The 25,935-nt window shown below is 56.1% G+C and overlaps 2 protein-coding genes across 6 annotated transcripts in view; one reads left to right on the forward strand and one right to left on the reverse strand.

Moving 5' to 3' along the window:
* The window catches only part of LAMB3 (laminin subunit beta 3), a 31,054-nt gene extending 10,618 nt beyond the window's left edge, over positions 1 to 20,436 (forward strand). The window contains exons 4-21 of the mRNA XM_081823203.1: positions 272 to 526; positions 2,071 to 2,134; positions 2,566 to 2,759; positions 4,857 to 4,977; positions 5,724 to 5,912; positions 7,087 to 7,242; positions 7,579 to 7,775; positions 8,086 to 8,197; positions 8,940 to 9,321; positions 10,536 to 10,696; positions 10,821 to 11,041; positions 11,328 to 11,525; positions 11,863 to 12,007; positions 14,574 to 14,781; positions 15,218 to 15,359; positions 15,771 to 15,947; positions 16,699 to 16,852; positions 19,927 to 20,436. Coding sequence (XP_081679329.1) covers positions 272 to 526; positions 2,071 to 2,134; positions 2,566 to 2,759; positions 4,857 to 4,977; positions 5,724 to 5,912; positions 7,087 to 7,242; positions 7,579 to 7,775; positions 8,086 to 8,197; positions 8,940 to 9,321; positions 10,536 to 10,696; positions 10,821 to 11,041; positions 11,328 to 11,525; positions 11,863 to 12,007; positions 14,574 to 14,781; positions 15,218 to 15,359; positions 15,771 to 15,947; positions 16,699 to 16,852; positions 19,927 to 20,063 — 3,213 coding nt within the window. The 3' untranslated portion in view covers positions 20,064 to 20,436. The remainder of the gene's footprint in view (positions 1 to 271; positions 527 to 2,070; positions 2,135 to 2,565; positions 2,760 to 4,856; positions 4,978 to 5,723; positions 5,913 to 7,086; positions 7,243 to 7,578; positions 7,776 to 8,085; positions 8,198 to 8,939; positions 9,322 to 10,535; positions 10,697 to 10,820; positions 11,042 to 11,327; positions 11,526 to 11,862; positions 12,008 to 14,573; positions 14,782 to 15,217; positions 15,360 to 15,770; positions 15,948 to 16,698; positions 16,853 to 19,926) is intronic.
* Positions 20,437 to 21,615: 1,179 nt separating this feature from the next.
* The window catches only part of CAMK1G (calcium/calmodulin dependent protein kinase IG), a 29,363-nt gene continuing 25,043 nt past the window's right edge, over positions 21,616 to 25,935 (reverse strand). For all 5 annotated transcript variants that reach the window (XM_081824883.1, XM_081824882.1, XM_081824885.1 and 2 more), the window contains 5 exons: positions 25,551 to 25,629; positions 23,927 to 24,014; positions 23,274 to 23,680; positions 22,618 to 22,740; positions 21,616 to 22,480 (listed from right to left, as the gene is read on the reverse strand). In XM_081824883.1, the coding sequence (XP_081681009.1) occupies positions 22,650 to 22,740; positions 23,274 to 23,680; positions 23,927 to 24,014; positions 25,551 to 25,629 (665 nt within the window). In that variant the 3' untranslated portion in view covers positions 21,616 to 22,480; positions 22,618 to 22,649. The remainder of the gene's footprint in view (positions 22,481 to 22,617; positions 22,741 to 23,273; positions 23,681 to 23,926; positions 24,015 to 25,550; positions 25,630 to 25,935) is intronic.

Raw genomic sequence — 25,935 nt, forward strand, 5'->3', positions numbered from 1 at the left:
CCTGGACATGTGGCTGTGGGATAATTTTCTGGCCTGACCACCTGGGTGGTGGGCTGAGCTAGGGATCACATTCTTCTAGAATGTAGATCACCTTTCTCTTGGCTTCCACAGTTCCCCTAGGGAAAATCTGATGGGGTCAGTGTACATCAGGAGAGTTGGACCCGGACGCCCCGAAGCCCACTTGCTCACTCTCGTGCCCCTTCTCCCTCCCTCACTGTGATTCTTTCAGAGGAACCACCTGTGCATCTTTGGGAGCCTATTTTGGTGATTGTGTGTCTCTGGTGACCCCTTCCCATCAGTCCGCAGGGCCCCCACCCTACCTGTGTCTCCGCAGGGGCCCATGCCCGCTGGGATGCTGATTGAGCGCTCCTCGGACTTCGGCAACACTTGGCACGTGTACCAGTACCTGGCTGCTGACTGCACCTCCGCCTTCCCCCACGTCCACCAGGGCCAGCCTCAAAGCTGGCAGGATGTTCGATGCCAGTCCCTGCCCCACAGGCCCAACGGGCGCCTGGATGGGGGGAAGGTAGGTAGAGGGGACTCTGAAAAATAGGCACGGGGTTGTCGGGGGAGGCCCCTGACATCACGTTGCTCGCACAGTCCCCCAGCCTCTGCAGAAGAGATGGCCCCTCGGTGCGCCTTGCTGTCTTTCCTGCTCCCTAGCTGCTCTCAGAATATTTGCTGTTTGTCCCCTTTGCTACTCAGGAGGAATATTTCAAAAACATGTTGAGGGCACTGCATAACCCAACCTTGCCCTCTTCCTTAGCCAACCCCCGCTCCTTGGTAGGTCCCCATCGTGGAAAGGGCAAAATCCACTCTTCTTCCGTGCAAGGACTTTGAGATGGTTAGTTTAGATTCAAGTGAGCAAATTACACAAATTGAATTCAATCTCTGATTTCACCTTGATAGGGTTGAACACGAGGATGAGCTTTCTCAGTTTAATCCCTCCATCTGGCCCTTGGGGAAATTCAGGTACAAGCCACAGGTCCAAGTCACCGGAACTTAAACCCCGAGTGAGAAACAGAGAACCTGCCTCTAGAAACAGCTCAGAATTCTCTCCCTGACTCCTTCCACCTGGGGTAGGATTCTCGTATTTCTTTCGTGACTGCCTTTCCCTTCCCCGCCGCTTGAGGGTGGCTTCGGGTTCTGACCTCCCTTCTTTGGCTCAGGCTCCCTCCGAGCGGCTCCCCTAGGCACCCAGTGCGCTGCGCGCTGCCCTCCCTGTGGACGGTGCCTCTTTCCTTCGCAGGAACAAGTCCTCCTGGGTTACAGCCCAACCCACACCCATGTTAATTAACCACATTCCCTAGATTCCAGATCAGAGCACTGGACTTTTTCCTGATTCATGGAGGTCTGTCATGAAAACTCTGGAGTCCCATAGAATGAGTTGTTTTTATGAAAAAGGAAAAGCACTGTGGAAATGGGGGTTGTCTAGATGGTGGTGGTGACCACATCCATGAATCCTTGGGTCCTGGACCTTCTCATTCATCCAAGGTGTTTGGAAAATTAGTATCCCCTAAACCCTCATGTGTACATTATACATCTTACCATTATTTTTGACCCAAGGAAATCAGGAAATTCTTGGGATATCTGTATTTTCTTTTCTTTTTTTTTTTTTAAAGATTTTATTTATTTATTTGAGACAGAATGAGAGAGAGAGAGAGAGCACATGAGAGGGGGGAGGGTCAGAGGGAGAAGCAGGCTCCCTACCGAGCAGGGAGCCCGATGCGGGACTCGATCCAGGGACTCCAGGATCATGACCTGAGCCGAAGGCAGCCGCTTAACCAACTGAGCCACCCAGGCGCCCCGGGATATCTGTATTTTCAAGTGGAGAGAAGCTGTCTACACACACACACACACACACACACACACATTTAGGGCCCAGTGATCATCTCACTCCCTCAGGGTTTTGGTAGGCCTCACATCTATGGTCTACTCAGGGTTCCAGGTGAGAAGGACCTTTGAGCAGTGTGACAGGGATGGAGCATTGGTGGGAAGGGAGACTTCCTCTGAGCTTGGGGTGCCCCATTTACCTCTTCCCCAGGCCATCCCTCCCCCCTTTCTCCATAGGTTCAACTTAACATTATGGATTTAGCATCTGGGATTCCAGCCACTCACAGTAAAAAAATTCAAGGTCAGTGTGGTTACTCCTCTTGCTTGTGGTGGAACTATGGTGGGGGGTGGGGGGGAGTGGGCAAAACTTGGAACTTGGGACTTGAAGTGGTTGGTTGGTTGGAAGTTGGATCACAGAAATTCCCTGGTCTTTCGTATTTCTGTCCACATGGTTGGATTTAATATTCACCCTGCTTATTCCATCAGGCTGGGTGGTAGACTCAGGAGGCCGGAGGCGGAGTGCAGGGGTCTTTCCTGCCTTGGGAGGGTTGAACGCTGAGGAGGATGGCTCCTGATATAACCAACCTTATGAAGGCAGGGAAGATGGGGTGGTGAGATCAGAATTCCTTTGCTTATTCATCCTGCCCTAGGAGACTCGATTTGCATTTAACTTCCTTTTTTTACTTTCCCTTCCCCAACCCCCTCCCCCTTTGTTGTTTGCCCCCCTCTCAGAGCTGGGGGAGATCACAAACTTGAGAGTCAACTTCACCAGGCTGGCCCCTGTGCCCCAGAGAGGCTACTACCCCCCCAGTGCCTACTACGCAGTGTCCCAGCTGCGTCTGCCAGGCAGCTGCTTCTGCCACGGCCACGCCGACCGCTGCGCCCCTCAGCCCGGAGCCTCCGCCGGCCCCTCCACCGCGGTGCAGGTGACAGCCCCGGGTGGGAGGGGCTGAGGGGAGAGAGCAAGACCAAAGCAGACTTAGGACATTCTTGGGGCTCCTATAAAACAAGGGAGGGCACTCAATTTCAGACGTGGGTCTTTAACATTTTAGCGACGGTGGAAAAGAGTCTAAGTGATGATTCCTTCAAAGATCAGAATTCTGTAGCACTTCCTTAAGCCTGCCTTCTGGTTTATGACGGCTTGATTTTCAGTCACCTGTAAGCACATCTGTGGGTGCTGTGGGGAGCTTAAGGCGATGCTGCTCAATCCTGGCTACATGTAATAATTTCCTGGGGAGCTAAAAGAAAAAAAAAAAGTGCCCAGACCTCCGTCCTCAGATATTCCAGTTTTATTATTGGTTTTTAAAGCTTCCAGGGGATTCTCAGCACTGCCAGGGTGGAGAGGCACTGGTTTGGGCACTCTAGAGTCCCATCTAGTGGCGAGATCGGGGGAGGGTGAGAGAACAGAGTCTCACATCCTGCTAAGTCTACCCCGGAGCAGCTGAGTCAGATGCATCAGGGAATGGTGGGGGGAAGCTCCAGCTTTTCACATCTCCAGATGTGAGAACCATCAGTAGAGGAGAGAGAACCCTGGGCCCGGAGGCAGAAGAAGCCGTCATTTTGCTTTTCTAGGGCTTTGGTTCTTCTGTTAACATAGGGAGCTCATTTACCCTGGCGGTAGGGGGGCACAGGGCTAAAATGGCCTGTGAGGGAAACACAGGTGAAATGAGCCCTGGGCAGCTTCGTCCTTCCCATGGCTGGGCCAGGCCCTGCCCGGGGCTGCACAGGAGGCCAGAGGGAGACCGGCTCCAGGAACATGTCATCTATTAGGGCCTGGAGATGAACGAACAGAACACAGGCCCAACAGGACCGCTGACGGTTGAGGAATACAATGTACTGGGGGCTGTAGAGAGGGAAAGGGCATGCCCAGCCCCAGGGGCTCTTGAATCTGGCCGCACCCCCCCCCCCGCCCCCCTCCAATCACCACTTTAAAAAGTACCAAAGTCTGGGCTTTGTCTCTGAGATTTGGATCGAATTGGGCCTGGCAATGGTATTTTTAAAAAAGCTTCCCACGTGACTCCAGAGTTGCATCCAGGATTGAGAGCCATGGAACTAGAGGAACCAGGGAGGCCCGGTGAAGAAGATGCCATTCTAACTGGCAGGATCTTACTGGTGAGGGGAGGAAGAAGGGAATTCCAGGCAGGTAGAAAAACATCAGTAAAGGCCAAGAGGTGGGGAAAAACAGGGCTTGTGCAGGACACAGCTTGAGGTGCAGCCTGGCTGTGCTGTTCCGAGGGGGAAATGAAGATGGGGCAAACGCTGTCCAGGTCTTTGATGCCAGGCTGAGGGTGTTGGGCTTAATGCAGAAGACAGTGAGCACACAATAGCTATTCTGTTTTTATGTCTTAATGAGTCTAGTAACAGTAGCTCATAGCGGTCCCATTAGCCAAACAGCTGCAGTCAAAGATTATTGGAATATAAATCTCCAGAGGGCCCACAAAGTTCCGGAATCGTAGTTTGCCAATAAGGGTGTCTGGGCACCTTCCAGGTGCTGCTTTGGACTGGGCATCAGGGGGATGTCCAAGGGCAAAGAATGAGCTTTTATTTATTTATTTTTTTAACATGTATTTATTTGAGACAGAGTGCACGCGCGCATGGGGGGAGGGGCAGAGGGCGAGGGAGAGAGAGTCGCGAGCAGACTCTGCATGGAGCGTGGAGCCCGATGTGGGGCTCCATCCCAAGACCCTGAGATCAGGACCTGAACTGAAACCAAGAGTCAGATGCTCAACTGACTGCGCCACCCAGGTGCCCCAGGAATGAGCTTTAAAAAGCCGCCTAGTTAGAGCAGAAGGGCAGGCACGTGCATGTGCGCGTGTTCACGTGCGCACACACCCACACCCCCACACCCACAATAGCACACAAGCAGGCAGCTGGGAGTGTCACTGGAGCTGAGTGAAGGCTGGAGGAGATGGGGTCTGAGTTGGACCCTGAGCAGTTTGGCGAGGAGGGGAGGGGAGAGGGCAGGTCCATGGCTGGGACATTTCTTTGGTAATTATTCCTGATAACTGGTGGCCCCTTCCCAGGTCCATGATGTCTGCGTCTGTCAGCACAACACTGCTGGGCCCAACTGTGAACGCTGTGCACCCTTCTACAACGATCAGCCCTGGAGACCCGCAGATGACCAGGACCCCCACGAATGCCAGCGTAGGGTCCTGGACTCACCCGCTCCCCTGTAGTGGCTGGATGGGGTGCTGGCCTCTCTGGGCCTCAATGATCTCACCTGGACACCGGGAGAATTTATTCTTTATTATTTAAATCTAATCTTGATTGCACCCCGGTAATGTAAGCTCTCCTTACTTTGTGGGGATGGAGATAGTCTGGGTTGCAGCCACCCTCTGCCTCCCCAGACCTTCTTCTCAGGCCCGAAGCGACCAAGGCTGGTCCATGCTACTGATGCCACATGGCCTTCGTGGTATCCCCAGGTCCTCTTTCTTCTGTCCCCTCCGCTTGCCTTGTCCTGTGTAGGACATATCTGGTTCCCTACTTCAGAAGGCCCCCTGGAGTCAGGGTCTTTCTCTGCACAAGTGGGAGAAACAAGGGTCCCCAGCCCAGAGAGAGGCAGTGACCCAGCAGGAGATCCGTGGTGGCTACGGGGGAGGGTTGGGGTGGACCATTCCAAGGGCTCCCGTTTTGGCCCCACACAGATGTTATTCTTGGGTTAGTCCCCACATTGGGAGTTAAGAGGCCCGAGTTCTTACTCTAGTCTGCTTTCTTACTGGCCGTATAACCTTAAGTGAGTTACACAAGGCTCCCTGGGCCTCAGTTTCCCCATTTCCTAGACCTGAGCATCTTGCAAAGTTGCAAGAGATGCCAGTGCATTAGCATGAGACGTGCTTTGTGGATGGAAGTGGGGCTGGTCTACGGTCAGCCCTGGGAATCTCCTTTTTCAGGGTGTGACTGCAATGGGCACTCAGAGACCTGTCACTTCGACCCAGCTGTGTTCGCCGCGAGCCAGGGGGCACACGGAGGCGTGTGTGACAACTGCCGGGACCACACGGAGGGCAGGAACTGTGAGCAGTGTCAGCTGCACTTCTTCCGCAACCAGCGTCCCGGCGCTCCCATTCAGGAGACCTGTATCCGTGAGTAGGGGCTCCAGGGACCCAGGGTGTCATCTGCCCACCACTCACTGGAGCATCTGTGTCCCTGGGGACACACAAGCCCTCAGGAAGCACAAAGCCTTGGTTGTTTGTCAGGACTTGTGGGCAGTTGTTTTAACTTAGCTGTGCACTGTTAAGCAAATCACTTAGCCTCTCTGGACCATCAGTCAATCAATCGATAATTATGTAGCCCTTATTTTGGACATAGGAGAGACAAAAGTAAACATAAGAGACAGTTCCTGCTGTCAAGAAACACACACCCTGTTTGGCCATGTAAATCATACTTGAAAAAGGCGGACTGAGCACTCCGTCCATGTATAGGTCATTGTCTTTACCATGTGGTAACGTGGTTTGCTCTGTATTTTTCTTTCCCCACCAATATTGAGAACTCCTCCATGGCAGGGCTTTTGTCCTATATCCTCAGGCCCTAGCGCCGTGACAGGCACATAGCTGATGCTGAAGAAATGTTTCCTGAAGGAACATATGCATGGAACAGCCAGGAATGACTTAGCATGTCCACAAGGCCAGTGTGTTCCGCACAGGAGAGAGCAGAGTGGACCGAAGCAGTCTGCATCAGGAGGGGTTAATCACGAAGGACTCTTTAGATGGAGGAAGAATCTGCATTTTGAAAGTCCTGCAAGAGGTCTGGGGGTGGGGGTGGGAGAAAGCTGGTTCACTTCCTGTCGCTATTATTTGGGTATGGAAAGAGTGAGAAGGACAAGTTGACTTCTGTTTCCCGTGGTTACTTGCTGTGTGACCTTGAGTGTGTTCCCACCTTTCGGTGTTGTCATGAGGATTACATCAGGCAACAGGCAAGCGTGCCCAGCTCAGGGCTTGGTGTATAGCAGTTGTTCAGGAAATAACGACCACAAAAACCTCTAAAGTACTTAACATGGGCCAAACGCTGTTCTACCTACTTTTCATTTACTCATTTATTCCTCAGAGGGAATCTATGAGAGTTGTATCATTATACCCATTTTGCAGATGAGGGAACTGAGGCACAGAGGGGTTAAGTAACGTGACCAAGGTTGTAAGGTTGGGAGCCAGTAAGTGGCGGAATAAAGATCTGAACCAGGCAGTCTGGCTTCTACAATCTGCTCTTCACTTTCCACTTTTCCTCTTTGTATTCACTGTGGTGGCTGCTTTTGTCTCTCAGCCTGCGAGTGTGATCCCGATGGGGCAGTGCCAGGGGTTCCCTGCGACCCAGTGACTGGACAGTGCGTGTGCAAGGAGCATGTGCAGGGGGAGCGCTGTGACCTGTGCAAGCCAGGATTTACGGGACTCACCTATGCCAACCCGCAGGGCTGCCACCGTGAGTCGGGGGCCCCAGCCTGGGGAAGACGGTGTGGGCCCCCAGGCTCCTGACTTACCTCACGGGGCTGTGTGCTGGATGCCGTGCCCTGGGTGTCCAGCAGGTGGCAGCACAGGCCCGGGTTGGAAGGTGGCACTGAGTCCGCCGGAGGGAGGGAGGGTGGGCGGCCAAGCTGCCAGGTGCCAGGCAGGACAGCGCCGCCTCGTGAGTCAGCCAGGTTATCTGGAAAGAACGACCCTGCCTGGTTCTTTTCCCAGGCTGGCCCTCTCCCTGCTGTGTGTCCTCCAGGGGTGTGCTTTGGTTGTCTTGCTAGCTGAGTAACCCTCCCTCCCGCAGGCTGTGACTGCAGCATCCTGGGGTCTCGTCGGGACATGCCGTGCGATGAGGAGAGTGGGCAGTGCCTGTGTCTGCCCCACGTGGTGGGCCCCAAATGTGACCAGTGCGCTCCCTACCACTGGAAGCTGGCCAGTGGTCGGGGCTGTGAGCCCTGTGCCTGTGACCCTCAGAGTTCCCTCGGCCCCCAGTGCAACCAGGTACAAGAGGGCGTGGCCCCCTGGGTCCCTCCGCGGAAAGTCCGCCGGCTCACCACCCTCTGTCTCCCTCCACGCTGCCCACAGACTGGGCTCCTTCTGTCCCCGTTCTCCTTGGGGACGCCACCAAATATCCCTCCCGGGGTGGCTCTGAGCCTTCTGCGGGGCCATTCGGGGCTTTGACCTCCGAGCCCGTCTCTGAATGGGAGCCCTTGTTTTGGGGGCACACCCGCTGTGCAGGCAGACCCAGGCCCCGACACCAGGGCGGGGCCGGGCCTGCGGGGGAGCTCCCTCACAGTGCTCTCCCCGACAGTTCACCGGGCAGTGCCCCTGCCGAGAAGGGTTTGGTGGCCTGACGTGCAGCGCCGCAGCCATACGCCAGTGTCCCGACCGGACGTACGGAGGTGCAGGCACGACGTGCCGCGGTGGGTGCTTTGCCGAGGGGGGGGACGCCGAGGCACCGGGGGCGAGCGCGTGCAGGAGGGCCTGCGGTGTGGGAGGACGTCCCGTCCTGGGACGTGGGGGGTGGGCCCCGGCAGCCCCGTGGAGCGCGAGTTCCCCGCACCTGCTCCAGCCAGTCCCCCCGGTCCCCATGACCGGAGGGTGCTTCGCTCCCCGTTTCCCCGAGACAGCATTTCCCAGAAGCCATCTCCAGGCAGCGGCAGGGAGGGGAGGAGTTTCTTCCTAGACGGAGCAAGTGAGTCCTGAGGGGGAAGGTGTGGTTTCCCCAGAGCCCGTTTGACAAGTAGCCGCAGAGCCTGGGACCTGGAGCGTGCAGACCCGGGTCCGGGCTCAGCGTGGCGTCCGTCTTACCGAGTGGCTGGGGCCAGTAGCTGCCCCCCAAGGCCTCGGTTTCCTGAGGGCACGTTGCACTTGATAATATCTCTGTGCCTGGTGCTTGTCTGCACGCGTGGGAAGATGAGCGTGGTTAACTCTGTCACAGAGGGACTGTGAGCGGGCGGGTGTCTAACCCGGGGCAGTGCCCGGCCCCCGGCACAGTAGGTGCCAACTAAGGGCTTGCCTTCGTTGCTGCCGTTCCCGGGATTTTACTCTGGCCTTGACTGTCTACTGTTCCAAGTCCTGTAGACGGGCCCTGAGGTCAGACCTGCCTCAGGCTCCCCCCACCACATGCCCCCCAACCCTGACCGTCGTCCTTACCCGCCTTAGCTTGTGACTGTGACTTCCGGGGGACGGAGGGCCCAGGCTGCGACAAGGCCTCGGGCCGCTGCCTCTGCCGCCCGGGCTTGACCGGACCCCGCTGCGACCAGTGCCAACGAGATTACTGTGACCGCTACCCGGTGTGCGTGGCCTGCCACCCTTGCTTCCAGATCTACGATGCTGACCTCCGGGGGCAGGCCCTGCGCCTCAGCAGCCTCCGCAATGCTACCGCCGTCGGCCTGTGGCCCGGGCTGGGCCTGGAGGACCCTGGCCTCACCTCCCGGATCGCGGATGCCAAGAGCAAGATGGAGCAGATCCAAGCAATCCTTTCCCGTTCCCCGGTCACCGAGCAGCAGGTGTCCCGGGTGGCCAATGCCATTTTCTCCACCAGGTAAACTTCCCCTTCCCTGCCGGGTGCCAAGAAGCGTTCCCTCACGTGGGTTCACGTAAGTGGCACACGCGGGTCCTTCCGCTGGTACAGCCCTTTACAGTTTACAGAGCATTTTCACATGCGCTCTCTCTTTGAACTATCACAACAGTCCTGTGAGGTTGGTGTGTGGGTGTTATTACTTCCGTCTTGCAGGTGGGGAAACAGGCATAGATGGGTGATGTGACAGAGTCACGCGGCCACTGAGGAGCAGAACTGGGACTCAGCACAGGCAGGAGCCCCAGTGTTCTTTCAAGTGCCCGGCGCTGCCCGTGGGAGAGAGTCAGCTCTGGATTAGTCACCCTGGTGCAGGGCATCCGAGAGGCAGGGGCTCTAAAAATAACTTGTATTTGCCTTTGGAATGGGAGCGGTCCCACCCACACCTCCTTCCTACCAGCAGAGGCACCTTCTTAGGAAGGTTTGGTTCTGGAAGTTTCTATAATTAGTTTGCATTCCCCAAGCACTAGCTGACTTTCGGTGCCCAGAGCCATCCAGGTATATGATTGACCTAAGTCTCAGAATTGAGTAGCAAGTCCATAGGTATTTGGTAGGCTGAAAAAGCAGGCATGGAAGGGTGCTCCATGGAAGGACGTCCCATGCCAGAGCAAAGCCTGTAGGTGAAGAATGCAGAGCTTGTGGGAGGGAGTTGGTGGTTGGTAGACCAGCAAAGGGGGTGGGGAGAGAGGAAAGCTGAATGGTTGTGGGCCAGGGCTGGTGGATCCTGACCCCCTTTGGGTGGAGACGACCAGCGGGCTGTAGCTGTGGGTCCTCGTGGGGAGGTGTGGGCTGCAGAGGAGAGACTTTGGAGTCTGGCGAGCAGGTGGTACAGGTGGGAAAGCTGGTGTCAGCCTGCAGCGAGCCAAGGAGGAAGGGGTCAGGGTGACGCGCCTCATGGAAGCCCGCTCTGGGGAGGTGCAGCGGCTCAGGACTGCAGAGGCACACAAGTGGAGGAAGGAGCCGTTTTTGCGATCTGCCTGCCGAGGGATGGAGGGAGCTTGCGCTGGTTCACTCAGCCTTTGTCCAGCAGAATCCTCCGCGGCCTGTGGAGTCTGCATTCTGCGGCCTTCGCTGAAGACCTCTCTCTTTCCTGCCTCACAGAGGCTTCTCCGAGGGGCTGGCAGGTTCTGGGGAGGCAGCCCCTCTCCCGTATTTTAGTGAAAGCTCTTCTCGCATCTCAGGCAGACTCTCCAGAGCCTGCAGCCTGATCTGCCCCCAGAGGAGGAGACCTTGTCCCTCTCGGAAGACCTCAAGAATCTGGACCGAAGCTTCAGTCACCTCCTCGTTATGTATCAGAGCAAGAAGGAGCAGTTTGAAAGGATAAGCAGTGCCAATCCTTCAGGTGAGGAGGGCTGCTCAGACAGCTGCACGCAAGGCCACGCCGCACCTTGGCTCCGCACCTGCTGCTCCTCCATCTCCAGGCCTCCCGGGCCGGGGCGGCTCACTGCCCTTCTGTCTCCCCGCAGGGGCCTTCCGGGTGCTGACCGCAGCCTTCCAGCGGTCCTCCCAGGCTGCTCAGCGGGTCTCCGACGGCTCCCGCATGCTCTTGCAGCTCAGGGACAGCCGGCGAGAGGCGGAGAGGCTGGAGGGCCAGCTGGGAGGAGGAGCCGGTGTTAGTGGGCCCCAGCTTGTGGCCCTGAGGCTGGACATGGCTTCCTTGCCTGATCTGACACCCACCATCAACAAGGTGACTCATGGCATGGAACCCCGCTTCCTGGATCCCCCTGCTCCAGCTTGTCACCCACCGGCTGCTGCCGTGTTTCCTCCTAGGGCAGTGTGAACCCGCCCCGCTCCCCCCCTCCCCCCCATCCTGGTCTTTGGCCCCTCACGCTGTGCTCAGTGGTTGCCAAGGAAACAAGTTTCTGGTGCCTGGCTGCCATGGAGATGTCTGGCTGTTTGTTCCCTGGGTGTGGGGTGGGAGTGGTTGTTGAAGAGCCTTGGGTACCCTCTTTGACGTCTCCGCCTCTCCACAGCTCTGCGGGGGCTCCAGGCAGACGGCCTGTACCCCAGGAGCGTGCCCTGGAGAGCTGTGTCCCAGAGACAATGGCACGGCATGTGGCCCTCACTGCAGAGGTGCCCTCCCCAGGGCGGATGGGGCCTTCCGGATGGCGGGGCAGGTGGCCCAGCAGCTGCAGGGCTTCAATGCCCAGCTCCAGCAGACCCGGCAGATGGTAGGTGCAGCCAAGGGGGGTGGGCGCACGTAGGGAAAGGCTAAGGGGATAGACCCCCCAGGGCCAGTCAGTGTCTGTTTTACAAGTCAGGAGACAAAAGCCCAGAAAGGTTAAGTGACTTGTCTGAGGCGCCACAGCCAGTGAGAGGTCGAGTGTGGGGCCAGTGTTTTGGGCTTTTTCACCTGACTCCACATCATTTCTTCCAGAGCCAAACCAGGTTAGCTACTGATGTTTCCCAGGTAGATCGTGGGTAGCGGGTGTCCACTGAATCCCTGAGGGCTGCTGAGAGGCTCTCTTGGGGCCTTGACCACTGCTGACCTATACTGTGTGCTGGCAGATCAAGGCCGCTGAGGAAGCCGCCTCGAAGGTGCAGTCAGACGCTCAGCGCCTGGAGACCCAGGTGAGCGCCGGCCGCTCCCAGATGGAGGAGGATGTCAGGCGCATGCGGCTCCTCATCCAGCAGGTCCGGGACTTCCTGTCAGGTGAGCCTGGCCCTTACTCTCCTTTGGCCTGATATTTGGACTCCTGCCTGGCGCTCGACCCTCCATTCCCTCCATGGAGCTAGCTCCCTCCTCCCCTCGCCTCCGGGCCACCGGGGCCAGGTGCCCACCGCTCACCTGGGTGGCTGCCACAGCCCTCTCTTGCCGCCCTGGGAGTAGAAAGATCCCTGGACAGGACTCGGGAAACCTGTGACTTCGGGCAGGTTGCTTTTCTCTTTGCCTCATGTTTCACTTCTGCAAACCGGGATGGTAGTATTTCACGTTCCTTCCGGGGACCTAGTAACTGATGTAAAGTAAGGGCTTGGTGTGACCACAGGGCTCTTCTTGCTACTCCTGCGGGGCCTTTGCTCCCCACAGGTCCCAGCCCCGTCCTGAGTGTGGAGGGCAGGTTGGAGAGAGGCGGGGAGGATCTGCTGGCAGCCGTGGCTTGCCTGAGGCCAGGCTGGAGTCAGCCTCCGGAGAGCCCCAGAGTGGGGGAGAGTGGATGCAGGGAGATGGTGCTCCAGAAACAAGGACGAAGGGGCAGGCCAAAGTTTGCGGCTTGGACTCGTGGATAAGGAAATCCTCCCCCAAGCAGAGCCTGTGAGGCTGAATGGCATCAGCCTTGACCAGGCGGTGGGAGGGAGGTTAGGAAGTCTCTGGGGTACAGCCTGGGCTCACGTGAACAGGCAGGGAGTCGCTGGGCCGGAGGGTCCTTTTTGTCCTCTAAATTATATGTGTGTCTCCGGTCAAGTCCTCTGATGGGACCAAGGGCCGGGAGAAGGAGCAGAGTCTGAGAGAGGCCTGACCCCTGCGAAGAGCCCACGACAGTTCTGGCAGTCTCCGTGGCAGTGGGTTTTGGTCTCCAGAGTACTGTGCAGGGGGCACAGCACTAACTAGCTGCTGCTGTGTGCAGGGTCCTGGGGGTGGGGTGCGTGGGAGGCCCGTGGGGCAAGGAGGACACACGGACTTTCCCAGGTCTTCACACGGAGTTCACAGAAATCACAGCTCAGGCTTGCTGAGTTCTCACCAAGTGCCTGGCACCGTTAAGCGCGTCACAGGTATTTCGTGACTTAGTCCTGATTGCCCACCGCTTTGCAGAGGAGGGCTTCGGGCACAGGGAGGTTAAGTAACCTGCCTAAGGGGATCCAGCTTGGAGGGAATACGGGTAGGATTATTCTCATTCTGTCGTCCACAGTCTAGATGATTGTACTATTAGATGGACACACACACACGGTTTTTGCTAATGCTTTTCGTCTCTCTGGATTGCTCCCCTGCCCCACCTCTCCAGACCTGGCTAAGTCCTGCTCCCCCTCTAAGAATCCTCTCGATGGCCCACTCTCCAGGAACCCTCCCCCTGCCCCCTCCTTCCGCCCCATCAGACTGGGTTAGGGCGCCCCTCCCGTGGCCATCTGAGCACCCTGTGCTCACCCTCCGCACTCAGGCTGGCCCTCCTTGGTTATGTGCCTGTCTGTCCCACCAGGTTTCGAGCTCCGTGAGGACAGGGACTGGGTCCGCTTTGATTTGCAGTCTCAGTTCCCCACGTGCTGGCCCCAAGTCCTGGGGCAAGCCATCTGGGTGGGCGGGTGCCCCCTCCCCTCCCATGCCGGTCCCTGGGATCTGTAAAAGTGAAAGGGAGAGATAGGGAGGAGATGCCACCTCTGTGCTTCTGACCTTACTCTCTGACCGGAGTTGGCTTGTAAAATCCTTGCTGACTGGTTGTTTCGTTTCATCCCTTCAGGTTGAGGATCATTATCCATTTCACAGGTCTGGAAAGCGAGCTTAGAGAAGCCATTTGACTTGTCCCAGTTTGCTTGAAGAGTAGAGGGGAGGCCTGGGTCTGGAGATCTTTGAATCGTTCGTTCACTGTACAAACACCAAGTGCCTTGGAGGGCCAGGCACTGTGGCTGGGGCTGGGGGTATGGATGACACCCAGTCCCTGCCATCATAGGGCTTCTGGCTGGGTAACAGACAGAAAACAGACAGATCCATGAGTCACGGGTTCGGCACATGGGAGGTGATAAATGATAGGGAGAAGGAGAGTAAGGGGTGTTGGCTCAGGGGGAAAGGTGCGATTCTAGATTGCGTGGCCACGGTTGGCCTCTCTGGAAAGGTGACATTGGAGCAAAGACCTGATGATCTCTCTCTGCCTTTGCGGAAACGAGCACGCTGGCCTGGGGAGGGGCGCGTGGAAGGGGTCTTCTTGCCAAGGAAGCAGTTCCAGTTCCTGGCCGCTCTCCCCGGCTGAGGGCTGATTATGTTTGTGCTGCAGGCATTGTTCAGTCCCAGCTGTCTGGCACCGCCTCCTTCTCTCCAGCTTGCAGTTTCCTGTGGCCCCAGGCACTTAGCTGCCACAGCTGTGCCCACAATCGTCCTCCCGCAGCATTCCCGGAAGTTGTGCGAACGGGCACCTGAGTGTCCCCGCCAGGGTGCAGTGGCTTCTCGGGCAGCGGGGGGGGGTGGGGGTGGGGTGCGGGCAGAGACGCACGCGGGTGCTTCCCTGGAGCTGCTCAGCTCGGAGAAACCTCTGATCTTTGGGGAGGTGGTCTGATGGACGGCTGTCTTCCAGACTCTGACACTGATGCGGCCACCATCCAGGAGGTCAGCGAGGCCGTGCTGGCCCTGTGGCTGCCCACAGACTCGGCCACGGTGCTGCGGAAGATGAATGAGATCCAGGCCATTGCCGCCAGGCTACCCAGTGTGGACCTGGTGCTGTCTCAGACCAAGCAGGACATTGCTCGGGCTCAGAGGCTCCAGATGGAGGCTGAGAAGGCCAGGTATGGCCTGGGGCCCTTAGCCCGCGCTTCTCCCTGCCCAGGGCTGGGCTGGTGTTTTGCTTCCTGACTCCTTTGGCTGCTGGCAGAAGGAAAAGAATCTGTACATGTCAGAGGGGTGCAGAGGGCTGCGGGACAGGAGGGGTGCTTACTGTAGTGGGGGGTGGTGAAGTGAGAAACAGTGTCCAGGGTGAACTTTCCTCAGCATGACCCTGTCTTCCATATTGGTGACACCAAAGGGTGTCTCAGACGTAACGCTCACACTCCTCGTGTCTGTTCGGTGGGGTCCCGGGATGGAAAAGCTATGTGTTAATACTCCCTTTTTAGGTCTTGGCTGGGAAGAATATTCTCTTGAACCGGTTGGTGAGTGGAGCCGTGCATCTCTTCATTCACTGGTTGCTCATTCTTTCTTATCTCCCTTCCCCTCCCCCTGCTGCAGGAGCCGAGCCCACGCGGTGGAGGGCCAGGTGGAGGACGTGGTGGGGAACCTTCGGCAGGGCACGGTGGCTCTGCAGGAAGCCCAGGACACCATGCAAGGCACCAGCCGTTCCCTTCGGCTTATCCAGGAGAGGGTTGCTGAGGTGAGGTGGTGTGGCTTCCTTCTGCTGCATTTGGGAATGAACGGACAGATTCAGGCACAAGATATAGAAAATGCCAGAAAGTGACCTGGAAGGGGACCTAGAGAGGGAGGACTACGAGCTCTGGGCCCAGCTTTGAGCCCTTGGTTTTCTGGTTGCGTGGCTGGGTGCAGAAGGCCAGGGGTGGGCTCTGAGCTGCAGCAAGGGGGTGGGGGGCTTGGGGGGCAGATCAACTGAGCTGGAGAGAGGGGGGGCCTGGATGCCAGGGGACAGATAGATAGGGGACCAGCAGGGGGACAATAGTGGTGTCCTGCTTGGAGAGAGTTTTCGATGCCTGGTGACCTGGGCAGAAGGACGACGAGGTCCCTGCTTAGGAGACCCACCACCATAACCCAGGTCTCTTTCCCCACCAAGGTTCAGCAGGTCCTGGGGCCGGCGGAAGGACTGGCGGCTGGCATGGGCTTGCAGCTGGGTGACTTGCGGGCGCGGATGGAGGAGCTCAGCCGCAGGGCCAGGCTGCAACAGGAGCAAGTGGCGAGGGCCCAGCAGCTCACAGAGGGTGCTAAGCAGCGGGCGCTGAGCGCCCAGGAGGTGAGAGCAGGTGGAGGTCGTCCTGGGCAGCACCAGCCAGCCTGAGGGTCCTGAGCAGGAGAGGACTCTGTACACTTTATGAGACCTTGGGCTCAAAAGCAATTGGAACATGTTATTCTAGAATCATCAGAAAGGGCTTCAGGACTCACCCTGACCTGGCCTGGCATCTGGACTTTACCTCGGGCCGCCTCTGGGGAGCTGGTTCAGGGGTGTTACAAATGATCTAGTCCAGTCCCTTTCTGTTTACAGATGGGGGGGTAACTTTGTCCAGGCCCAGAGCTCACCTACAAAGCAGGTCCCTTGACATCCAATCCAGAACTTGTCCCCCGTCATGGCTACCCAGCCCAGAGAGGCAGTCTTGACTAAGCCTAACCTGGGGCCCCATCGTTGTCAGAATTATGTCAGAGAGGCGATCAGAGAGCCATCCTCTGGGTCCCCAGTGTACCAGGAACTTTGGCATTCGTGGCCGGTCCCAGCACAGTGGCCAGGCTGCCAGGTGCCTGGCACTGTGTGGGGAGTTAGGTGGGAAAGGACAGGAGCCACAGATGGAGGGAGAGAAATACAGAAGAAGTGTCAGATACAGCTTGGGGCCTAGGGGTTTTCATAGGCCAGAGCAACCCACTGGGGAGTATCAGGAGGCTCCTCATCCCTGTGTGTGGATTTGGAGGATATTGAGTGCTTTAGCCAAAGGTCTTTAGGACTTTGGATGATGATGATGCTGGTGGCACTCAGACTGTTTCACCTTTTTCAGGGATTTGAGAGAATAAAGCAAAAATATGCTGAGTTGAAGGACCAGTTGGGTCGGAGCCCCATGCTGGGGGCTCAGGGCAGCCGGATCCTGAGTGTCAAGACGGAGGCAGAGGAACTGTTTGGGGAGACCATGGAGATGATGGACAGGATGAAAGGTGAGGGGACGGTCCTGGGGCTTGGACTCCTGGGCATCCCAGGAGGCTGGCCCCAACCCAGGGCTTCTGAGGCCCACCCTTGTCAGAGCTAGCAGTGCTAAGGGACGAGACCAGTAGGGCTTTCCCAAGCATCCAGGAAGTCAGAGGCACAATGATGGGGCGGTTGGGAATGCAGAGATACTTGTAAGACTTGTCCTGCCCTCAAGAGCTTGCAATCCAGATGGGGCCATTTTTCTGGTCACCTGCAAGATGCGTGAAGCTATTTAACAGCACAAGGGGGTCCGTGATAGGAGCCCACATAATAAGCACTCTGTGGAGAGACATTTCTGTTGGAGAGAAATGCTCAGTGAAGGTGATGTTCAGAAAAGATAAGATTTGACATAGGCCTGGAAGGATGTGTAGGCCTGCGGGGGGAGGCTGTGAGGAAAAGCAGGGACATTAAGACAGGGTGGGTGGGCATGAGAGACGATGGACTCTGAAAAACAAACTGAGGGTTCTAGAGGGGAGGGGGGTGGGAGGATGGGTTAGCCTGGTGGTGGGTATTGAGGAGGGCACATTCTGCATGGAGCACAGGGTGTTATGCACAAACAATGAATCATGGAACACTACATCTAAAACAAATGAGGTAATGTATGGGGATTAACATAAGAATAAAAAAAAAAAAGGGTGGGTGGGAAGCAACAAGACATGTTCTGGGGATGGGGGCAGGCGCACCCACCAGGAGAGGAGGGGTGATGAGGATCAGAACGGGTGGGAGACAAGTAGCATTGGGTCACTGTGGCCAGGTCCAGGTGGCTGGTCTCAATGCCAGCATGAGGAGGGTAGGCTTAGCCCTGGAGACAGTAGAGAACCGTCCAAAGGTTTGAATATGGCAGAGACATAAAAAATCGTTTTCAAAAGGGTTCTGAGGTTCTTCAGATGGGAGAACAGGGATTTCCAAGAACTGGGCTCAATCTCTAAGATGTGATGATGGGTCACTGCACTGGTGTGCCCAGTGAATGCCACAAACAGAATTTCTCCGAATTTCAGAGGAAACAGACAAAAATCTGTTTGGTGAGGCAGGTAGACACCATGGGGAAGGTTGGGCAGGCGAGTTGACGACGGGTAGATCGGAGGCTGTGGCCGGCCGCCCCTGAAGGGTGAGCTGCTGAGCTGGACGGAGAAGCTGAGGGGCTGGGTCAGTGCACGCCCTGCCCTTGTCCATCGATGTTTTACACAAAGATAAAGAATTTGTTTTTCAAACCTGTGGACAATAGGTTGTTAACACTGTAGGTAACAGAACCAGTTCCTCTAAGACCATCTCAGAAGGCTAAAAGGATGGGCTGAAACCAACAGGGTAAAATTAAAGAGAAGTATTATCTTCCACTCTGGGCTTATTTGGGCCTAAACTCACAAGTACAGCTCGGGTGAGGCCTGGCTTCTCAGAGGCTAATGTACCTGAAAACACTTTATAACTGCTAAAATGATAAAACGTTTCATAACTGGTGAGTGATAAGCACATATGAATTGTTGGTCACCGAAAAAAACCCAAGGGTTTTGAGTGATGTAAGCTCCATGGAAATTAGCAGGGTCTTGCTACAGCCAAAAGAGTGAATAAATACAAAGCATGCAAAGCAAGAGGAGTAATGGTTCAGGGATATTAAAAATCTTTAGTAACTGGTGTGTCACACATCTACGAGCCAGAAAAGGCTCAGGCTATAGCAATGGAACAGGCATTTACCTGTCTGCAGGAATTTACCTTTCATTGCAGGATTCTGGGGAAGATCATGCATGGGGGTCCTGGGGATGGGGACCAGGGAACACAACAGCAGCTGCTAAAGTTTCAATATTTGGTCAACCCGCAGGTCCATATGGGTGCCCAGTGGCTGAATGTCAGGCCAGTGACACTGCTGTTACCCTCTGAGGGTGGGATCTCACCTGGCGGATGGTATTCAGTGGTGGCTACTCCCTCCTCAGAAGGGAGACTGACAAGCCTGCACCTATCGCAGGGAGGGCGGCCAGGGTTGGGAGGTAGAGAAGGCTCGATAATTACAGCAGGTGAAGGTGAAGAATGGGTGAAGGAACTAGGGAGATTTAATCTGAGAACGTGTGGCCTCAGACATTTGAAAGACTTCCATGTGGGAGACAGAGCAAATATATTCCCACAGCCCTAGGAGACGGACCTGAGACAACTGGGTGGAAGCAGAAGTGGTCAGATTCTGGCTTCATGAGAAGGCTTTTAACAGCTAGAGCTGCCTAAAGCTGAAGCCTTGTGAGGCAGCGCGCTCCCTCCCTATTCCTAGAAGAGTTCAGGCTGAGGCTGGGTGGCAGCTCTCGTGAGTGTGGTAGAGAGGCCTCTCGCCTAGGGTGACAGGAGGGACAGGCTGGACTAGGTCACTTTGGAGTCCTCCACATTCTCCGCACATAATCTCGTGGTGGCATACGGACTGGATCAGAGCGGGGGGACTAGATTTATCTGAAGTGGTAACTGGGGAAGGGAAAGTGCGGAGCAAGTCTGGTCCCCCAGCCGGCTCTCTGGCCATGGTGCCCACTTGAGGATCATCGGTGGGATGGCAGCTGAGTCCGGTAGTCATAGGTTGGTAATCTGTTTGTTTTTTTTTTTTAAGATTTTATTTATTTATTTGAGAGAGGGGTGGGAGTACGAGAGCCGGGTGAAGAGCAGAGGGAGAAGCAGACTCCTCACTGAGCAGGGAGCCTGATGCGGGGCTCCATCCCGGGACGCCGGGATCATGACCTGAGCCAAATGCAGCCGCTTAACCCACTGAGTCACCCGGGTGTCCCGTAGGTTGCTAAGCTTGATGCCGGTGGTTTCCCTCATCAGTCTGGGACAACTGAGAGAGCCTAGAGCAGAGGAGGAGGGTAGGGGCTTCCTAGGTCTGGCTTCTCTTAAGAGTGGGGTACGGGTGGAGAGCCGTGAGGCTGGAGAGAGCTGCCCCAGTGTCCAGCCCTCCCCCCGCCAGGTGATTTCTCCTGCAGGTGCTGCCTCCAGGTCGTGGGAGGAGAAGAAAGGCTGGGGAGTCTTTGGGTATCTCACCAGCTCCTCCTTCTCCCCTTGCTGTCCCATCTGCCCTCAGACATGGAGTCGGAGCTGCTGCGGGGGAGCCAGGCCATCAGGCTTCGCTCGGCAGACCTGACGGGGCTGGAGAAGCACGTGGAGCAGATCCGCAACCACATCAACGGGCGTGTGCTCTACTATGCCACCTGTAAGTGATGCACCAGCCTGCAGCCCCCAGCCCCGCTCATCTGCCCTCTCTACTTTTGGAGGACAGGCTGGGCTGGGATGCCTTCCGGCTCCAGGAGACTTACACAGCCTAAAGCACAGCCCGGACGGCCCCTGGCGCGCAGCTGTTAAGATTATTCTGGGCTGCAGCTGAGCCAGAGCTGATGGGAAATTACATCTGAGAGACAGAGAGGGTGGAGGCGGGCCGTGTCCTTGTGACGAGGAGCTCTCAAGTGGAGGTGCACTTGGTTGGCCAGTGTCCTTGCCCTTCATCTTCCATGGAGGCTGAATCCTGGAGGGACACCAAAACTTAACAAAAACATGATGTACAAATGAAAAGCCTAATAAAAATCTTTCAAAAGAAGTCTGGAGGTTGAAAGAGAGAAAATGATCCATCTCCCCATTAAGTACACCTTTGTCACTTGTTCCTGTCTCCCACCTGGGGTTCCTGGGTGCTCCTCTGCTCAAGCCCAAGGCCTGGAGGTATATGAAGCATAGGCTGCCCCACTTGGCTCAGTACAGCTTGCTCGTCCACCAAACTTAGGGGGACTGGATCCCTTTGCCCCAGGACCCAAAGGATCCCATCCTTGAGAGATCAGATGATTTCCGTCTTTGAGCAGTGATCCAGTTGCTCATTCACAGATGAGGAAATAGAAAGCCAGAGAAGGGAAGTATGGCGTCCAAATTCCCACAGCTCCAGAGGCGGACTCTGTGTCTCTTGGGATCTCAAGGAGAAGTTGCAAATGGATGTGCATTTGTGTGTGTGGCAGATATGGAAATGGCGTGAATATCTGTGTGCTAACCACGGCCTGTGCAATGTGCTAGGCATTTTTAAAATTAAAAAAATAATTTTTTAAAGTTTTATTTATTTATTTGAGAGAGACAGAGACAGAGAAATAAAGCACAAGCAGGTGGAGGGGCAGATCGAGAGGGAGAAGCAGACTCCCTGCTGAGCAGAGAGCCCCTCGTGGGACTCGATCCCAGGACCCCAGGATCATGACCTGAGCTGAAGGCAGACGCTTAACGACTGAGCCACCCAGGTGCCCCGTGCTAGGCATTTTATCTACATTTTCTTGATCATTATTAATCATGTTAATTATTGAACGCTGTGCTAGATACAGCATCTGCGTTATCTCATGATGCAGGTGGTACTGCTGTTCCCATTTGACAAGTGAGGAAGCCAAGGCACAGAAGGCTGTGTTACTCCCCGAAGGTCACAGATGTGGCAGGGCAGAGGGCAGAGGGCAGGGCTTCAAATTCACGATCCTCTAGAGCATCTAATGTAGTCATTAGGAGAATGGATGCCGGAGCCTGACTGCTTGGGCTCCAACAGAGCCTACCCCGGGAGTTGTGAGGAGTAAACGAGTCAACAGATGTAACTCGTGTCACTTAGTACCTGGCACACGCTATGCTCTCAGTCTGTGTCAGCCACCACCCTGCCAGGTTCCTCCTGACCCCAAGGCCCCAGCACACTTTCCATTCCACACAGGCTCAGAAGTCCCAGGGCCACGTCTGACTTTAGGAAGAACGAAAGGAAGCCTCCTAGAGAAAAATATGTCCATTTTATTGAGCACAACACCGAACATGAAGCTGGAGGGGGCGGGGGTACAATAAAACGAGGGAGGGAAAAGAATAATGCCCCTGATTTTCAGGGAGAGAAAGAAGAGCAGAAGCAGGATGAGAATTACCAGCTGAAATGAAAACAGTCAACTTCCAATTTTTACTTAATCCGGTGTGGGTGAGGCATCTGGCCGGGATAAGAACTCCTTACAGTTCCTCCTTGATTTCTTTCTTTTTCATCTGGAAGGCTGTGGTACTGCTTTTGGCCTGGGGCAGGGAGGGAGGTGTGCTGGGCCAGCTGGAGCTAATCATGGAGTCAAGGATTGGAACTTGAGAGCTCACAGGCAGACCACGGAGCCGCCTGTCATTCATGCAGATGGGCAGGCGACTACATTAATGAGCCCATTCTGGCCACGGGCACGAACGCCTCGAGGCAGGAGCGTGTGCTGAGCGGGAGCCTGGGTCGATGCTCCATATGGCTTTGCTCGGAGAAGGTGACACAGGCTGGCCAGCCCAGGAAGCTTTTCATCACAAACAACACAGACCCGGGTGAGAGCTACCTAGTTCACTGCACAGAGCCACGGCACGTGGGGTGTGGGGGCACAGAGCAGGCAGGTCAGGGAGACCTGGAAGCGGGTGGACACCGCTCCTCTTGCCCACAGCTTCAACGAGGCCTCCGTGCCTTGGGGGCTCGCTCCTGGGCCTTCTGGGAGGGTCTGCCCCAGGCAGCAGCAGCCCAGGGCTTCTCACCGTAAACTCCTGCCAGGCCCTGCTCCGCCCGCTCCGCCTTCCTCCCGCTGCAGGGTGGACGCCAGGATGGGAAGGCAGAGAAGAGTTGCATGTCTCTCCTGCAGAGGAAAGGGGTTCAGGGTGGGGGTGGGCCTGCGGCTCCCGGCGCCCCTCAGCCCCGTTCATTCAACTCTGTGATGGGGCTGGCCTTCTGGGACAGCCCCCTGTCCTGGCCCTCCCACCTCTGTCGCCTCACCTGAAAATTGACACAGGCGTGGGCTCCAGGGATCACATAATGAGACAGACTCCAGTCTGCCCCGCCCGGCAGTGGGAACCGCCACCCGCTTTAACTGGCACCATGACCTCTGATTTGTAGTTCCTGGAAAGCAAATGAGGCGGGGGGCTGTGAAGTGTTTGGGGAAGGGAGAAGAGCTGGGGGGCGGCGGGGCGCTCTCCGTGCCTGTGGCCTCCACTCGGCCTCCCCTCTGTCAGGTTCCAAAAGTACAAGCCCTTGCAGAAAGGACGAAGATGACAACGAAGCCCCACTTTTTCCCCCCAAAATACAATGGTTCTGGAAACTCCAGAAATCTAGTGCCCCCCACCCCACTGACATGTACTCGGTTTTCTGCAGGCATTTATAATTCCCGTTGCTTCACTAAACTTTTAAGTAGCTTGGTGAGGTAGGCTGGGCAGGCAGCTATGATCTCACAGATGAGCAAACCAGAAACAGAGACATCGACTGATCGGCTGGTAGCCACACAGTTAGGGATAGGGACAGGACTGGAGGCATTTCCCTTGGCCCCTTGACCCAGAGCTCTTCCCACCCTGCAGGGCCGGCTCCCTTTGGCCACTTTCTTTCAGCCCCGTTGCCTGAGCAGGGTGAGGCCTGTGTGTCTGGCTGAAGATACGTACTGTTTTTTGTTGGCTTTTTTGAGGAGGGTGGGCTCGGAGCAGTAGGAGGACTTCCCTTTGCTCCCGATGCTCAGGCAGCTGGAACAGCAGCTGCAGGGCCCGGCGGCCAGGGCCCCCTGCTGCATGGGCACCAGGCTGCTGCTGATGCGGAGCGAGCCATTGACCAGGCAGTTGAGGGACCTGCCCCCGGGGGGCCGGCAGGGGAGCCGCGCCAGGGCGGGAAGGCCCACGCTCTGGTCCAGGGCCGGGGCCTCGGTGATGGTGATCTCAGAGGGGCTGGGTCTCGAGGCTTCTGAGGCTGGAGTGCTGGGTGGCCTGTTCTCCACCTCCGGACGGAGGCCTGGGCTGTGCAGGTTCATGTGCAGCTTCCTCATGTGGTGGACCACGGCGGCCGCGTTGAAGGCTTGCTGGGAACACACCACACCAGCCTCTGACCCTCTCCATTCTCGGAAGGCCACGGGGCTCAAGCTTTCCCTTTGCCCCGCAGCCTCGGCCTCTTGAAACTGATGTGCCCGCGTCTCACTTCAGAGAGGGTCCAGGGAGGTCCAGTGTGAGCCGGGAAGCCCTGGGGAAAGCCCCTACGCCAGCCCTGCCCCAGCTCAGCCTCCAGGGGCCTGGAACAGCCTGCCTACCCCCTGCAAAGGGCAACTTACCCTCCACTTGCTCTTGGCAAAGTTCTTCTGGATCTGGAGACTGACTGACGGGTAGATGTCCCTGTGGAGGGCTGTGTTTCCATCAATCCTGTGGATGTAGAAGGGACACCTGGCTCGTGGGGGGCTGTGGGAACTCAGCCCGGGGTTGGGCAGGGGGGCTGTGCATGCAGGTCCAGGTTAGCTGAATGGAGTGCCTCAGAAGAAGGGTGGCCCACGGCAGGAACGGGCTGGAACCAGGGCTCCTCTGTCCCCCTGGGCAGGTCATTACGGGGCCCATGCTTTGGCAAAACCATAGTCTTGCTTTATGGAAGGGTGGCAAACTGTGACCTATGGGCCAAATCTACCCATTGCCTGTTTTTGTAACCTGGTCTCCCTGGGATACAGACACGCCCATTGATTCAGGTATGACCTATGGCTGCTTCATGCTGCAAGGGCAGACTGAGTAGCTGCCCTATAGACAGTATGGCCAGCTAAGCCTAAGATACTTATTTTCTGGCTTCTTCTAGAATAAGCTTTCCAGCCCCTGTGTCAGAGGGTGCTTGGGTTGTCACTATCCTTTAGCTCAAAACTGTCCTCAGAACGTGCTTCCTCCTGGAAGCCTTCCTCAGTGAGGCCACCCGATTGCTGCCCTCTTGCTGGTCATCCATCTCTGTGTGTTCCTCAGATACTTGCCACACGGGGCACAGTACTTTCGAGGTACTAGGGACACAGAGAAGTAACGGATGGGACCCTCATCCCTGGGGTTTTCCAGTGGAGCCGTGGAGCCTTGTTCCATGCCATGGACTTGAGTAATTCATGGTAAGCTAATGTGTAACTGCTAACGAGAGGTAAGGAGGTATACCTGGCTTGCAGGACCCAGGGCTTCAGGGCAGGGCAGAAACTGCTCTGGATCCCGAGGGATGCTACATACAAGGCAAGAGGCAAGACATTCTAGGTGGTGAAAATGGTGTGACCCAAGATATAGGCTGGAAAGAGCTTGGGATAGGGAGCAGGGGAGGGCAGGAAGAGAAATACAGCTTTGAGGCCTTCCTGGAACAGAGGAGGCATGTTGGGAATTTGGGGAAATCAAGGTGGAGGTAAAGGGTCAGGCCAGATTAGGGAAGACCTGAAAAGGCGGAGGAAGCTAGGCTTGCTGTGGTAGGAGGTAGGGAGCTGTTGTGAATCTTGAACAGGCGTACAGCATGTAAAAAGTGTTGTAAGATTTATTTACTCACTTTACTGATTGGTTGCTTTGTGATTCTTCACAAATCACCTCATTTAGAACAGGTTTTGACCCCACAGTGAAATGATGCTCTTAAGGACAGGGCAGAGCTGCCCACTCCTGGGTGCTTCTTGAGTAGCTAGTACTGAGTATTGCACCCTAGTACTGATGACAGGGCCTGGCTGAGTCTGTCTCCTGCCCTTGACTAGGAGACACAGCGGCCACTCGTGGGTCAGAACCCACTTCATTCAATGCTGTTTGCATCTCTAGCGGGACCTGATAAACACGTCTGTGCTCCTTGCGTGCTGCAAGAGTAAAGAGCTCAGGGCAAGCAGACTCTGGGGAAACACCACGTGAATGAGTCGTCGTGGTATCTGGGGAACCACAAGGCTAGGGTCCAGAGCCCACCCCATCCTCACTCACCAGGGGTGCCTCAAGGCCTTCTCGCAGGTGTACCGTTCATTCGGGTCCTTCTCCAGCAGGTGGCAAATAAAATCCTTGGCTAAGGGGAGCAATCAAAGACACAACTAAGGACAAGATTTCAGGACTGCTGGAAATTCACTTCCGGGCTGGTGGGTGGCAGTGAATGCATCTTTAGCTAATCTTCCAAAGAGGCAATTTTAAGAGTCTTAAAAGAGAAAAAAAAAAAAAAAATCCAAACCACCTAACAACAACCCACCATAAACCACCGGAGAGAGGCTCTACGTGGCCTCACCCACACAGCACTGCAGATACAGCTCTTATCCCGAGGCCCCAGTGAGCCTGCACTCCGCGGCTGTGTGCGTGTGCACCAGTCGGGGGCCGACAG

Source organism: Leptonychotes weddellii, chromosome 6 (genome assembly GCF_054177405.1).
Source record: "Leptonychotes weddellii isolate Sample4059 chromosome 6, ASM5417740v2, whole genome shotgun sequence".
NCBI lineage: Eukaryota > Metazoa > Chordata > Mammalia > Carnivora > Phocidae > Leptonychotes > Leptonychotes weddellii.